Source organism: Lichenostomus cassidix, unplaced genomic scaffold (assembly GCF_008360975.1).
Source record: "Lichenostomus cassidix isolate B80296 unplaced genomic scaffold, HeHo_3.0 HiC_scaffold_40, whole genome shotgun sequence".
NCBI classification, from domain to species: domain Eukaryota; kingdom Metazoa; phylum Chordata; class Aves; order Passeriformes; family Meliphagidae; genus Lichenostomus; species Lichenostomus cassidix.
In genome coordinates, this window is record NW_028147459.1 from 2,146,413 (window position 1) to 2,159,049 (window position 12,637).

The 12,637-nt window shown below is 54.3% G+C and overlaps 1 protein-coding gene across 1 annotated transcript in view; it reads right to left on the minus strand.

Annotated features, from left to right (window-relative positions):
* The window catches only part of HUWE1 (HECT, UBA and WWE domain containing E3 ubiquitin protein ligase 1), a 109,384-nt gene that overhangs the window by 63,232 nt on the left and 33,515 nt on the right, over positions 1 to 12,637 (minus strand). Inside the window, exons 31-37 of the mRNA XM_085046277.1 lie at positions 10,742 to 10,973; positions 8,500 to 8,727; positions 6,936 to 7,058; positions 5,998 to 6,093; positions 3,865 to 4,134; positions 1,179 to 1,331; positions 215 to 342 (exon numbers count right to left, since the gene is read on the minus strand). Coding sequence (XP_084902403.1) covers positions 215 to 342; positions 1,179 to 1,331; positions 3,865 to 4,134; positions 5,998 to 6,093; positions 6,936 to 7,058; positions 8,500 to 8,727; positions 10,742 to 10,973 — 1,230 coding nt within the window. The remainder of the gene's footprint in view (positions 1 to 214; positions 343 to 1,178; positions 1,332 to 3,864; positions 4,135 to 5,997; positions 6,094 to 6,935; positions 7,059 to 8,499; positions 8,728 to 10,741; positions 10,974 to 12,637) is intronic.

Sequence of the window (12,637 nt, forward strand, 5' to 3'; positions counted from 1 at the left end):
GTTTTTGTGGGGTCTGGGGGAAGTTCTGGGGAGTCTGGGAGAGTTTTAGGGAGGTTTTAGGGGGTCTGTTGGGGTCTAGGGGATATTCTGGGGTGGTTTTGGGGATGTCTAAGGTGGTTTTGGGGAGTCTGGGAGGAGTTTTGGGGAGTCAGAGGTAGTTTTGGGATGTCTGGGGTGGTTTTTAGGGGATTTTGGGGGTTTTTGGGGTCCTTACTTGGGGGTCTGCACCTCCTTGTGCTCCTTGGCAGCCTGCAGACAAGGCTGAACCACCTCGAGCAGTTTGATCAGAACGTCCAGAACACAGCTGGACTCCACCACACGGGCACAGGGCAGCTTCAGCTCCTGGAGCATCCCAAAAAAGGTTAAAAACCCCCAAAAAATCCCACAAAAATCCCTGAAAAAATCCCAATAAACCTGACAAAATAACCCCCAAAACATCCCCAAACTAAGCACACAGCTGGACTCCACATGGGCACAGGGCAGCTTCAGCTCCTAGGGCACCCAAAAAATGTCAAAACCCCAAAAAATTCCCAAAAAATCCCTCAAAAAATCGCCAAAAAATCTCAACAAAAATACCCCAAAAATTCCAAAAAAACCTGACAAAATAACCCCAAAACACCTGCCAAAATACCCTCCAAAAAAACCCCAAACCACTTTGATCTAAAGCTCAGGATTTTATGGTCTCCTGCCCAGATTTTGTGGTTTTCCCCCCAGTTTTTGGGGTCTCCCCTCAGGTTTTGGGGTGCCCTGCCCCAGTTTTTGGCATTTCCCACAGATTTTAGGGTCTCCTCCCCAGGTTTTGGGGTCTCTTCCCCAGATTTTGTGATCTCTCCCTCAGTTTTTGGGATCTCCCTCCAGATTTTAGGGTCCCTCCCCCAGATTTTAGGGCCCCCTCCCCAGTTTTTAGGGTCCTTCCTCAGATTTTAGGATCTCTCCCTAGTTTTTGTGATCTCTCCCTCAGATTTTGGGGTTCCCTATCCCAGTTTTTAAGAGTTTCCCCCTCAGATTTTGGCATTTCCCCCCAAAGTTTTGCGATCTCTCCCTCAGATTTTGGGATTTCCCCCCCAAAGTTTTGTGTTCTCCCCCCAGTTTCTGGGATCTCCCCCCAGTTTTTGGGATCTGCTCCAATGTTTTAGGGTCCCTCCCAGGGTTTTGGGGTCCCATTTTTGGGGTCTCACCTCGAAGAGCAGGGTGAGCAGCAGGATGCGAGTGGCCAGGTTGGAGGCCTGGGGCAGAGTGGCCATTTGGCTAATCCACTCGGACACGGTCTTGGTGTCGCTGGTGGTCAGCGGGACGGCGGCCTTGATCAGGACATCGGCAGCTTCCCACACCTGGGGGGTCAGTGAGGGGGTTATGGGGTCAGTGAGGGGTTTATGGGGTCAGTGACGGGTTATGGGGTCAGTGGTGTCAGTGTGGGGTCACTATGGGGTCAGCGGGACGGCGGCCTTGATCAGGACATCGGCAGCTTCCCACACCTGGGGGGTTATGGGGTCAGTGAGGGGTTAGGGGGTCAGTGAGGGGTTCATGGGGTCAGTGGGGTCAGTGTGGGGTCACTATGGGGTCAGTGGGGCACAGCAGCCTTGATGAGGACATCAGCAGCTTCCCACACCTGTGGGGTCAGTGAGGAGTCAGTGAGGGGGTTATGGGGTCAGTGAGGGCTTTAGGGGTCAGTGAGGGGGTTATGGGGTCAGTCAGGGGACTATGGGGTCAGTCAGGGGGTTAGGGGTCAGCGAGGGGGTTATGGGGTCAGCGAGGGGTCAGTAGGGCTTGATAAGGACCTAGGCTGCTTCCAAAATAAGGACCTAGGCTGCTTCCAAAATTTGGGGGGTTTACAGATGGGAAATGGGATTTGGGATGAGAAATGGGGACTCTGGGGGGGAAGAAATTAGGGTTTGAGGGGAAAGGGGAGTTTTGGGAGGGGAAAGGGGAGTTTTGGGGTGGGAAAGGGGGTTTTTGGGGTGGGAAAGGGGGATTTTGGGGTGGGAAAGGGGGATTTTGGGGTGGGAAAGGGGGTCTCAGAGACCATCCTGGTGTCACTTCTTCATGAGGACATCGGCCGCTTCCCACATCTGGGGATTTAGGGGGTCTCAGGGTGAATTTAGGGGTCTCTGGGGGTCTCATCCCCATCCCATACCTGCTGCACCACCTGTTTGAGCACTAAGACCCTACAGGCCAGGCCTTTGCGGCCTACAGCCCTCATGAGGAGAGTGGGGGAGTTAGGGGAGCTCAGAGGGGCCGAGGGGTCTCAGGACAAGTTTGGGGGTCTCAGGGCAGGATCAGGGGGTCTCAGGACAAGTTTGGGGGTCTCTGTACAGGTTCAAGGGGGTCTCAGCCCCATGCCATACCTGCTGCACCACCTGTTTGAGCACCATTGCAGCCCACAGCCCTCACAAGGAGATCAGGGCTTCAGGGGGGCTGAGGGGCTCAGGGCACGTTCAGGTGATCTCAGGGGGTCTCCAAGTGAGTTTAGGGGGTCTCAGGATGATTTCAGGGGTCTCATCCCCGTTCCATATCTACTGCACCACCTGTTTGAGCACTGAGTCCCTGCAGGCCAGGCCAAAGTGGCTCACAGCCCTTATGAGGAGATCCGAGGAGTTAAGGGAGCTCAGGGGAGCTCAGAGGGGCTGAGGGGTCTCAGGGCAGGATCAGGGGGTCTCAGGGTGAGTTCAGGTGGTCTCTGTACAGATTCAGGGGGTCTCAGCCCCATCCCATACCTGCTGCACCACCTGTCTGAGCACCATTGCAGCCCACAGCCCTCATGAGGCAATCGAGGCCTCAGGGCCTCAGGGGGCTGAGAGGGACTGAGGGTCTCAGGGCAGGTTTAGGGGGTCTCAGGGGTCTCAGGATGATTTCAGGGGGTCTCAGCCCTGTTCCATACCTATTTGAGCACCAAGTCCCTGTAGACTAGGCCTTTGCGGCCCACAGCCCTCATGAGGAGATCAGGGGAGCTCAGGGGTGTCAGGGGAGCTCAGAGGGGCTGAGGGTCTCAGGACAAGTTTGGGGGTCTCAGGGTGAGTTCAGCGGGTCTCAGGATGATTTCAGGGGTCTCATCCCTATCCCATACCTGCTGCACCACCTGTTTGAGCACTCAGTCCCTGCAGGCCAGGCCTTTGCAGCCCACAGCCCTCATGAGGAGAGTGGGGGAGTCAGGAGTGTCAGGGGAACTCAGGGGACTCAGGATGAGTTCAGGGGGGTCTCAAGGGGCTCAGGATGATCTCAGGGGTCTCATCCCCATCCTATACATGCTGCACCACCTGTTTGAGCACCGAGTCCCGGTAGACCGGCACGTTTCTCCGCATGGCCATCATGAGGAGATCAGGGGAGTCAGGGGTGTTAGGGGGGCTCAGGGCAGGTCTAGAGGGTCTAAGGGGTCTAAGGGCATCTCAAGAATCTTAGGGTAAGTTCAGAGGGTCTCTGGGGATCTCAGCCCCATCCCATACCTGCTGCACCACCTGTTTGAGCACTGAGTCCCTGTAAGCTGGCCTGTTTCACCATGAGCAGGTCAGGGGGTCAGGAGTGTCAGGGGAACTCAGTGGGACTCAGGGGGGCTCAGGATGAGTTTAGGGGGTCTCAAGGGTCTCAGGATGAGTTCAGGGGTCTCAGGATGATTTCAGGGGTCTCATCCCCGTGCCATACCTGCTGCACTGCCTGTTTGAGCACTAAGTTCCTGCAGGGCAGGCCTTTGTGCCCTACAGCCCTCATGAGGAGATCGGGGGACTCAGGAGTCTCAGGGTAGGTTCAGGGGGTCTGAGGGGACTCAGAGGTCTCAGGGTAAGTTTAGGGGGTCTCAGGATGATTTCAGGGGTCTGAGGATGATCTCAGGGGTCTCAGGATGATCTCAGGGGTCTCATCCCCGTGCCATACCTGCTGCACCACCTGTTTGAGCACCGAGTCCCGGTACGCCGGCCCGTTCCTGCGCACGGCCGTCATGAGGAGATCACACACTCGGTACACAGTGTCCGGCAGCTCGTCCAGCAGCTGCGAGCAGCCAGGCAGCATGGTGTCCGTGAAGGCTCCGAGTTCAGCCGGTTCCAGGGGTTCTGCACCCTCAAACTTCTCCAGGCACTTGGCCTCCTCCTCCTCCTGCCGCTCCCGGGCGCGCCGCTCCTCCTCCTCCTTGCGGCACGCGGCCTCCTGGGGGAAAAGGGGGAAAATGTGGGTTTTCGGGGGGAAAATGGGGTGAAATGGGGGGTTTGGGGGAAAACAGGGCAGAAAATGAGGGTTTGGAAATGGGGTAAAATGAGGGTTTGGGAATATGTGATAAAGTGAGAGGTTTGGGGGAAAATGGGGTAAAGTGAGGTTTGGGGAAAAATGGGGTGAGGGTTTGGGGAAAAGGGCAGAAAATGAGGGTTTGAAATGGGCAGAAAATGAGGGGTTTGAAATGGGCAGAAAATGAGGGGTTTGGAGGGAAATGGGGTAAATGGGGGTTTGGAAATGGGGTAAATGGGGGTTTGGAAATGGGTAAAATGGGGGTTTGGGGGAAATGGGGTAAAATGGGGGTTTGGGGAAATGGGGTAAAATGGGGGTTTGGGAAAGGGTAAAATGGGGTTGGGAAAGGGGTAAATGAGGGTTTGGGGAAAAGGGTAAAGTGAGGGTTTGGGGAAATTGCAGTGTGAGGAGGGTTTTGGGGAAAGAGGGAAAATGGGTTGGGGAAAACAGGGCAGAAAATGAGGGTTTGAAATGGGGTTTGAGGGTGTAGGGGTTTGGGAGGAAAAGGGGGTAAAATGAGGGGTTTGGGGGGAAAATGGGTTGTGAGGAGGGGTTTTTGGGGGCAAAAGGGGGTAAAATGAGGGGTTTGGGGGGAAAAAGGGGTAAAATGAGGGATGTGGGGGGAAATGGGGATTTGGGGTGGGAAGCAATTCCCAATGCCCCTCTCAGCTTCCCAATGCCAAAAAGGGGATTTAGGATGGGAAATGGGAGATTTAGGATGAAAAATGGGTATTTAGGCTGGAAAAGGGGCAATTTTAGGCAGCAAACCCCAAAAATCCCTGAAAAAAATCCCAAAAAAATCCTGACAAAAACACCCCCAAAAATAAAAAAAAAACCCGACAAAATAACCCCAAATAACCCCAAAATACCTTCCAAAAAAAAAAAAAACCAAACCAACCCATTTTGATGTAAAGCTCAGGAGTTTAGGATTTAAAATGCTCCCCACATTTTGAGGTCCCTCCCTCAGATTTTGGGGTCATTCTCTCAGATTTTGGGATCCCTGCCATAGATTTTGAGGTCCCTCATTCAGATTTTGGACCCCCCAACCCCACAAGGTCCTTCCCTCAGATTTTGGGGTCCCTCCCTCAGAATTTGAGGTCCCTCCCTCAGATTTTTGGCCGTCCCACATTTTTGAGGTCCCTCCCTCAGATTTTGAAATCCCTCCCATAGATTTTGGGGTCCCTCCCTCAGATTTTGGGGTCCCTCCCTCAGATTCTGGGGTCCCTCCCTCAGATTTTTGGCCATCCCACATTTCTGAGGTCCTTCCCTCAGATTTTGGTTTTGGGGTCCCTCCCTCAGATTTTTGGCCATCCCACATTTTTGAGGTCCTTCCCTCAGATTTTGGGGTCCCTCCCTCAGATTTTGGTCCATCCCACATTTTTGAGGTCACTGCCATAGATTTTGAGGTCCCTCCCTCAGATTTTGGGGTCCTTCCCTCAGATTTTGGGATCCCTCCCTCAGATTTTGGAATCCCTCCCATAGATTTTGGGATCCTTCTCTCAGATTTTGGGATCCCTCCCTCAGATTTTGGGGTCCCTCCCTCAGATTTTGGGGTCCCTCCCTCAGATTTTGAGGTCCCTCCCTCAGATTTTGGGATCCCTCCCTCAGATTTTGGGATCCCTCCCTCAGATTTTGGGATCTTTCCCTCAGATTTTTGTCCATCCCACATTTTTGAGGTCACTCCCTCAGATTTTAGGATCCCTCCCATGGATTCTGGGGTCCCTCCCATGGATTTTGGGGTCCCTCCCATGGATTCTGGGGTCCCAAAGCCCCCAAACCCTGTCCCACCTCGGGGGACTCGGCGCGCTGCTCCATGGGGATGTCCTGGCCCAGGGACATGGCGATGGCTCTCATCATCTGGTCCTCCTCGGACATGCTGAGGTCCTGCGGGGCACAGCGGGGTCAGGGGGCTGCTGGGGCTGGGGGGCACTGGGAGGGAGGGGGGGGAGAGGTCTGGGGGTACTGGGAAGGACTGGGGGGACTGGGATGGTCTGGGGAGTACTGGGAGGGACTGGGAGGGAGGTGGGGGACACTGGGAGGGAGTTGGAGGAGAAGTCTGGGGGTACTGGGAAGGACTGGGAAGAACTTGGGGCATATTGGGATGGTCTGGGGAGTACTGGGAGGGACTGGGGGGTACTGGGAAGGACTGGGAAGGTCTGAAGGGTACTGGGAAGAATTTGGAGGGTACTGGGATGGACTGGGAGGGACTGGGAGAGAGATGGGAGGTAATGGGAGGGAGTTGGGAGAGAAGTCTTGGGGTACTGGGAAGGACTGGGGGGGTACTGGGAATGATTTGGGAGGGACTGGGAAGGTCTTAGAGGGTACTGGGAGAGACTTGGGGGGTATTGGGAAGGTCTGGGGGGTGCTGGGAGGAACTGGGAAGGTCTGAAGGGTACTGGGAAGAATTTGGAGGGTACTGGGAGGGACTGGGAGATGCAAAGAGAGCTCTGTGCTGGGGCGGTGGCGTGTGCTGGGGAGGCACTGGGGAGGCACTGGGGGTCACTGGGAGTCACTGGGAGTCACTGGGAGTCACTGGGAAGCACTGGGGAGGCACTGGGGAGGCACTGGGGGTTACTGGGAGGAACTGGGGATCACTGGGGAAGCACTGGGAGTCACTGGGAAGCACTGGGGAGGCACTGGGGGTTACTGGGGAGGCAGTGGAGGTCACTGGGAAGGCACTGGGGGGTCACTGGGAGGGTGGTGAGATCCCCAGCCCCCCAACTCACCCTTGCAGAGCCCCCCATGAGGGGAGGCGGGTGGGTGAGCAGGTACTCGGTGGCTTGCTCCATGGTGTTGGTGTTGAGCAGAGCCTCCATGGCGTGCTCTCGGGAGAATCCCATGTCCATCAGCTGGGGAAACACGGGGAGAAACAGAAGGGTTTGGGGTGAAGGGACTCTGAACCCCAAATTTTGGGGTGAAGGGACACCCAGGAGCCCAATTTTGGGGCCAAAAGGGACTCTAAACCCCAAGTTTTAGGAGTAAACTGACTCTAAAGCTCCTGTTTTGAGGGTAAAAGGACTCTGAATTTTCCATTTTGGGGTGAAGGGACTCTGAACCCCAAATTTTGGGGGTGAAGGGACTCTAAAACTCTTCATTTTCAGAGTAAAGAACTCTAAACCCCAAGTTTTGGGAGTAAGGGGACTCTAAACTCCTCCTTTTGGGGGTGAAGGGATTCTAAACTCCAAATTTTGGGGGTGAAGGGACTCTAAAACTCTTTATTTTGGGGGTAAAGGGACTCTAAACCACAAATTTTGGGGGTAAAGAACTCTAAAACTCTATTTTGGGGGTAAAGGGACTCTAAAACTTTATTTTGGGGGTAAAGAACTCTAAAACTCTATTTTGGGAGTAAAGGGACTCTAAAACTTTATTTTGGAGTGAAGGGATTCTAAAACTCCTTATTTTGGGGGTAAAGGGACTCTAAACTTCTCGTTTTGGGAGTGAAGGGACTCTAAACCCCACATTTTGGGGTAAAGGGACTCTAAATCCTCCGTTTTGAGGGTAAAAGGACACACAGGAGCCCAATTTCAGAGCCAAAACAACCCCCAGGACCCCCAAAGCTCTCACCCCACATGGGATTTATATGTCTAGAACTCCCCCAAAGACCCCAAAATCCCACCCCATACAACCCAACTCCCACCTGCTGCAGCTGCTGCTGGTTGACATGGGGTTCCCTTTGGGGAATCAACCCCCAGGAGCCCCAAACCTCTCACCCCACGTGGATTTCATGTGTCTGAGACTCCCCCAAAGACCCCAAAATCCCACTCCACACACCCCAAATCCCACCCCACAGACCCCAAATCCCATATCACCCCAATTCCCACCTGCTGCAGCTGCTGCTGGTTCACATGGGGCTCTCTGCGGGGTCCCCCCTCATCCCCACCGGGCTCGTCGGGCGCAGGACCCTCTCGCTCCCTGCCCCCCAGGACCCCCAAACCTCTCACCCCACATGGGATTTATATGTCCAGAACTCCCCCAAAGACCCTAAAGACCCCAAACTCCCACCTGCTGCAGCTGCTGCTGGTTCACATGAGATTCCCTTCGCGGAATCAACTCCCAGGACCCCCAAAGCTCTCACCCCACCTGGGATTTATATGTCTAGGACTCCCCCAGAGACCCCAAAATCCCACCCCACACACCCCAAATCCCACCTGCTGCAGCTGCTGCTGGTTCACATGAGGCTCCCTTCGGGGATTTATGTGTCTGAGACTCCGCCAGAGACCCCAAAATCCCACCCCACACCCCAAATCCCACCCCACAGACCCCAAATCTCGTATCATCCCAAACTCCCACCTGCTGCAGCTGCTGCTGGTTGACATGGGGCTCTCTCCGAGGTCCCCCCTCGTCCCCCCCGGGCTCATCGGGCGCAGGACCCTCTCTCTCCCGGCCCAGGCGCTCCCGGAGCAGCGGCTCGGCGCGCAGGATGTGGCACAGGATGGCCAGCATGGACTCGGCCATGCGCCCCCCGTACACCTTGAGGGGTCTGCGCTGCCACAGCTGCTTGATGCAGGCGAAGGCGGCCTGGGGGAGAGGGGGAGAAGGGGGTTGGGGTGTGGGGAGGTGGGAATGGCGGTTGTGGGTTCCGAAAAGCTTCCTGGGCAAGCCGAAAGCACCACTGTGCAACACAAAAGCACTTGTGTGCAACTCAAAATCACCTCTGTGCAACCCAAAATCACCTCTGTGCAACCCAAAAGCACTTCTGTGCAACCCAAAAACACCTCTGTGTGCCCCAAAAACCCCGCTGTGCAACCCCAGGGGACTGAAATCCCCTCTGTGCACCCCAAAATCACCTCTGTGCAACCAAAAAACCCTTCTGTGCAACCCAAAATCACCTCTGTGCAACCCCAGGGGACTGAAATCCCCTCTGTGCACCCTAAAAACCCTGCTGTGCACCCCAAAATCACCTCTGTGCGCCCCAAAATCACCTCTGTGCATCCCAAAATCACCTCTGTGCACCCCAAAAACCCCGCTGAGCACCCCAAAATCACCTCTGCACAACCCAAAATCACCTCTGCACAACCCAAAATCACCTCTGCACAACCCAAAATCACCTCTGCACAACCCAAAATCCCCTCTGCACAACCCAAAATCCCCTCTGCACAACCCAAAAACCCCTCTGCAACCCAAAATCCCCTCTGTGCAACCCAAAATCCCCTCTGTGCAACCCAAATCCCCTCTGTGCAACCCAAAATCACCTCTGGGCAACCCAAAATCACCTCTGGGCAACCCAAAATCACCTCTGGGCAACCCAAAATCACCTCTGGGCAACCCAAAATCACCTCTGGGCAATCCAAAAACCCCACTGAGCATCCCAAAAACCCCTCTGTGCAACCTCAGGGGACTGAAATCCCCTCTGTGCACCCCAAAAACCCCTCTGTGCACCCCAAAAACCCCTCTGTGCACCCCAAAAACCCCTCTGTGCACCCCAAAAACCCCTCTGTGCAACCCCAGGGGACTGAAATCCCCTCTGTGCATACAAAAAAACCCTCTGTGCATCCCAGGATCCACTCTGTGCCCCCAAATTCCTTCTGTGCCACCAAATTTCTCAACCCCCAAATCCCTCTGTGCCCCTAAATCACCCCCTCTGTGCTCCCCAAATCCCCATTTCCCCCACAAATCCTTACTGCGACACCCCAAATCCCCATTTTTGATCCCCAAATCCCTGTTTTCCCCCATTTCCCCCCAAAATCCCCATTTTTCTCCCCTTAAATCCCCATTTTACTCCCCCAAACCCCATTTTCTCCCCCCAAACCGTCATTTCCCACCTCCCTCACCTTCTGGGTGACCACAAGGAAGCACAGGGCACTTCCTGCAGCACCCCAAACCCCCATTATTCCCATTTCTGACCCCCAAACCTTCATTTTCCTCCCATTTCCCCCCTTAAAACCCCATTTTCTCCCCACAAATCCCCATTTTCCCCCAATTTTCCCTCCATTTTCCCCATTTTCTCCCCCTGGCTCACCTTCTGGGTGACCACGAGGAAGCGCAGGGCACTTCTGCAGCACCCCAAACCCCATTTTCTCCCCATTTTTCCCATTTCTGACCCCCAAACCCCCATTTTCTCTCCCAAATCCCCTTTCTCTCCCCCAAACCCCATTTCCCTCATTTTCTCCCCCAAACTCCCATTATTCCTATTTCTATTCCCCAAAACCCCCCATTTTCCCCCTCCCTCACCTGTCTGACCACGAGGAAGCACAGAGCACTTCCTGCACACCCCAAACCCCATTCTTCCCATTTCTGACCCCAAACCCTCATTTTCCTCCCATTTCCCCCTTAAACCCCCATTTCTCCCCCTAAACCCCCATTTTCACCCCATTTTTCCCCCAAATCCCCCATTTCTCCCCCAAATCCCCATTTCCTCCCCATTTTCCCATTTCTGACCCCCAAACCCTCATTTTCCTCCCATTTTCTCCCCTTAAACCCCCATTTTTCCCATTTTTCTCTCCCCAAACCTCCATTTTCTCCCCATTTTTCCCATTTTACTCCCCCAAAACCCCATTTTCTTCCCCCAAACCATAATTTTTCCCCCTCCCACCTTCTGGGTGACCACGAGGAAGCGCAGGGCGCTGAAGGGGGGATGCCCATGGGGTGGTCCCTTGGCTGGCAGAGCATGGGGTGACTCCAGCACCGTGCTGGGGTTCACCATCTTCTCCACCAGCATCAGCCAGGCGTCCAGGAACTCCCCAGTGCCGTCAGGGAGGTCAGGGTGCTCCAGACCCTCCCCAACTGGCACCTTGCCGCCCATGGACAGCGCCCAGTTGAAGGTCCTGGGGAGGGAATGGGGTTTGGGGGTGAGAAAATTGGGGTTTGGGGTGAGAAAATGGGGTTTGGGGTGGGAAAATTTAGTTTAGGGGGTGGAAAATGGGATTTAAGGGCAGGGATTGGTGTTTAGGGGGTGAAAAAAGGGGGTTTAGGGTGAGAAAATGGGATTTAGGGGTGGGAATTGGGGTTTGGGGGTGGGAAAATGGGATTTAGGGGTGAGAAAATGGGGTTTGGGAGGTGGGAAAATGAGGTTTAGGGGTGAGAAAATTGGGGTTTGGGGTGAGAAAATTTGGTTTAGGGGGTGGAAAATGGGATTTAGGGATGAGGATTGGGGTTTAGGGGGTGAAAAAAGGGGATTTAGGGTGAGAAAATGGGGCTTGGGGGTGAGAAAATACATTTAGGGGTGAGAAAATGGGGTTTGGAAGGTGGGGAATTGGGTTTAGGGATGAGAAAATTGGGGTTTGGGGTGAGAAGATTTGATTTAGGGGGTGGAAAATGGGATTTAGGGGTGGGAATTGGGGTTTGGGGTGAGAAAAGGGGGTTTAGGGTGAGAAAATGGGGTTTGGGGGTGAGAAAATGCAGTTCAGGGGTAGAAAAATGGGGTTTATGGGCAGGAAAATGGGGTTTAGGGGTGAGAAAATGGGATTTAGGGGTGAGAAAATGGGGTTTAGGGGTGAGAAAATGGGGTTTAGGGGTGAGAAAATGGGGTTTAGGGGTGAGAAAATGGGGTGTGGGAGGTGAGAATTGGGGTCAGAGAGTGGGAATTGGGGTGTGGGAGGTGGAAAATGGGGTTTGGGGGTGGGAAAATAGGGTCAGAGAGGTGGGAAATGGGGTGTGGGGTGAGAAAATCGGGTTTAAAGGTGGAAAATGGGGTGTGGGGGTGAGAAAATGGGGTTTGGGTTGAAAAAATGGGGTGGAAAATGGGATTTAGGGGTGGGGATTGGGGTTTGGGAGTGAAAAAAGGGGGTTTAGGGTGAGAAAAGGGTGTTTGGGGCTGGGAAAATGGGATTTAGGGGTGGGAAAATGGGGGTCAGGAGGAGGAATTGGGGTCTGGAAGGTGAAAATGTAGTTCAGGGGGTGGGGATTGGGGTCTGGAAGGTGGAAAATGGGGTTTAGGAGTGGGAATTAGGGTCTGGGAGGTGAGGAATGGGGTTCAGAGAGTGGGTAATGTGGTTTAAGGGTGGGAAAATAGGGTTAGAGAGGTGGGAAATGGGGTGTGGGAGGTGGGAATTGGGGTCTGGGGGTGAGAAAATGGGGTTTGGGGGGTGAGAAAATGGGGTTTTGGGGTGAGAAAATGGGGTGTGGAAGGTGGGAATTGGGGTGTAGGAGGTGGGAATTGGGGTTTGGGGGTGGAAAATGGGGGTTTGAGGGTAAGAAAATGGGGTTTAAGGGTGGGAAAATGGGGTGTGGAAGGTGGGAATTGGGGTTTAGGGGTGAGAAAAGAGGGTTTGGGGTGAGAAAATGGGATTTAGAGGTGGGAATTGGGGTCAGAGAGGCGTGAAATGGAGTTCAGAGGGTGGGAATTGAGGTCTGGGAGGTAGGGAATGGGGTTTAGGGGTGGGAATTGGGGAAAAAGGCATGAAATGGGGTTTGGAAATCGGAAATGGGGTGTGAGAGGTGGGAAATGGAGTTTGGGGGGTGGGAATTGGGGGTTTAGGGGTGAGAAAAG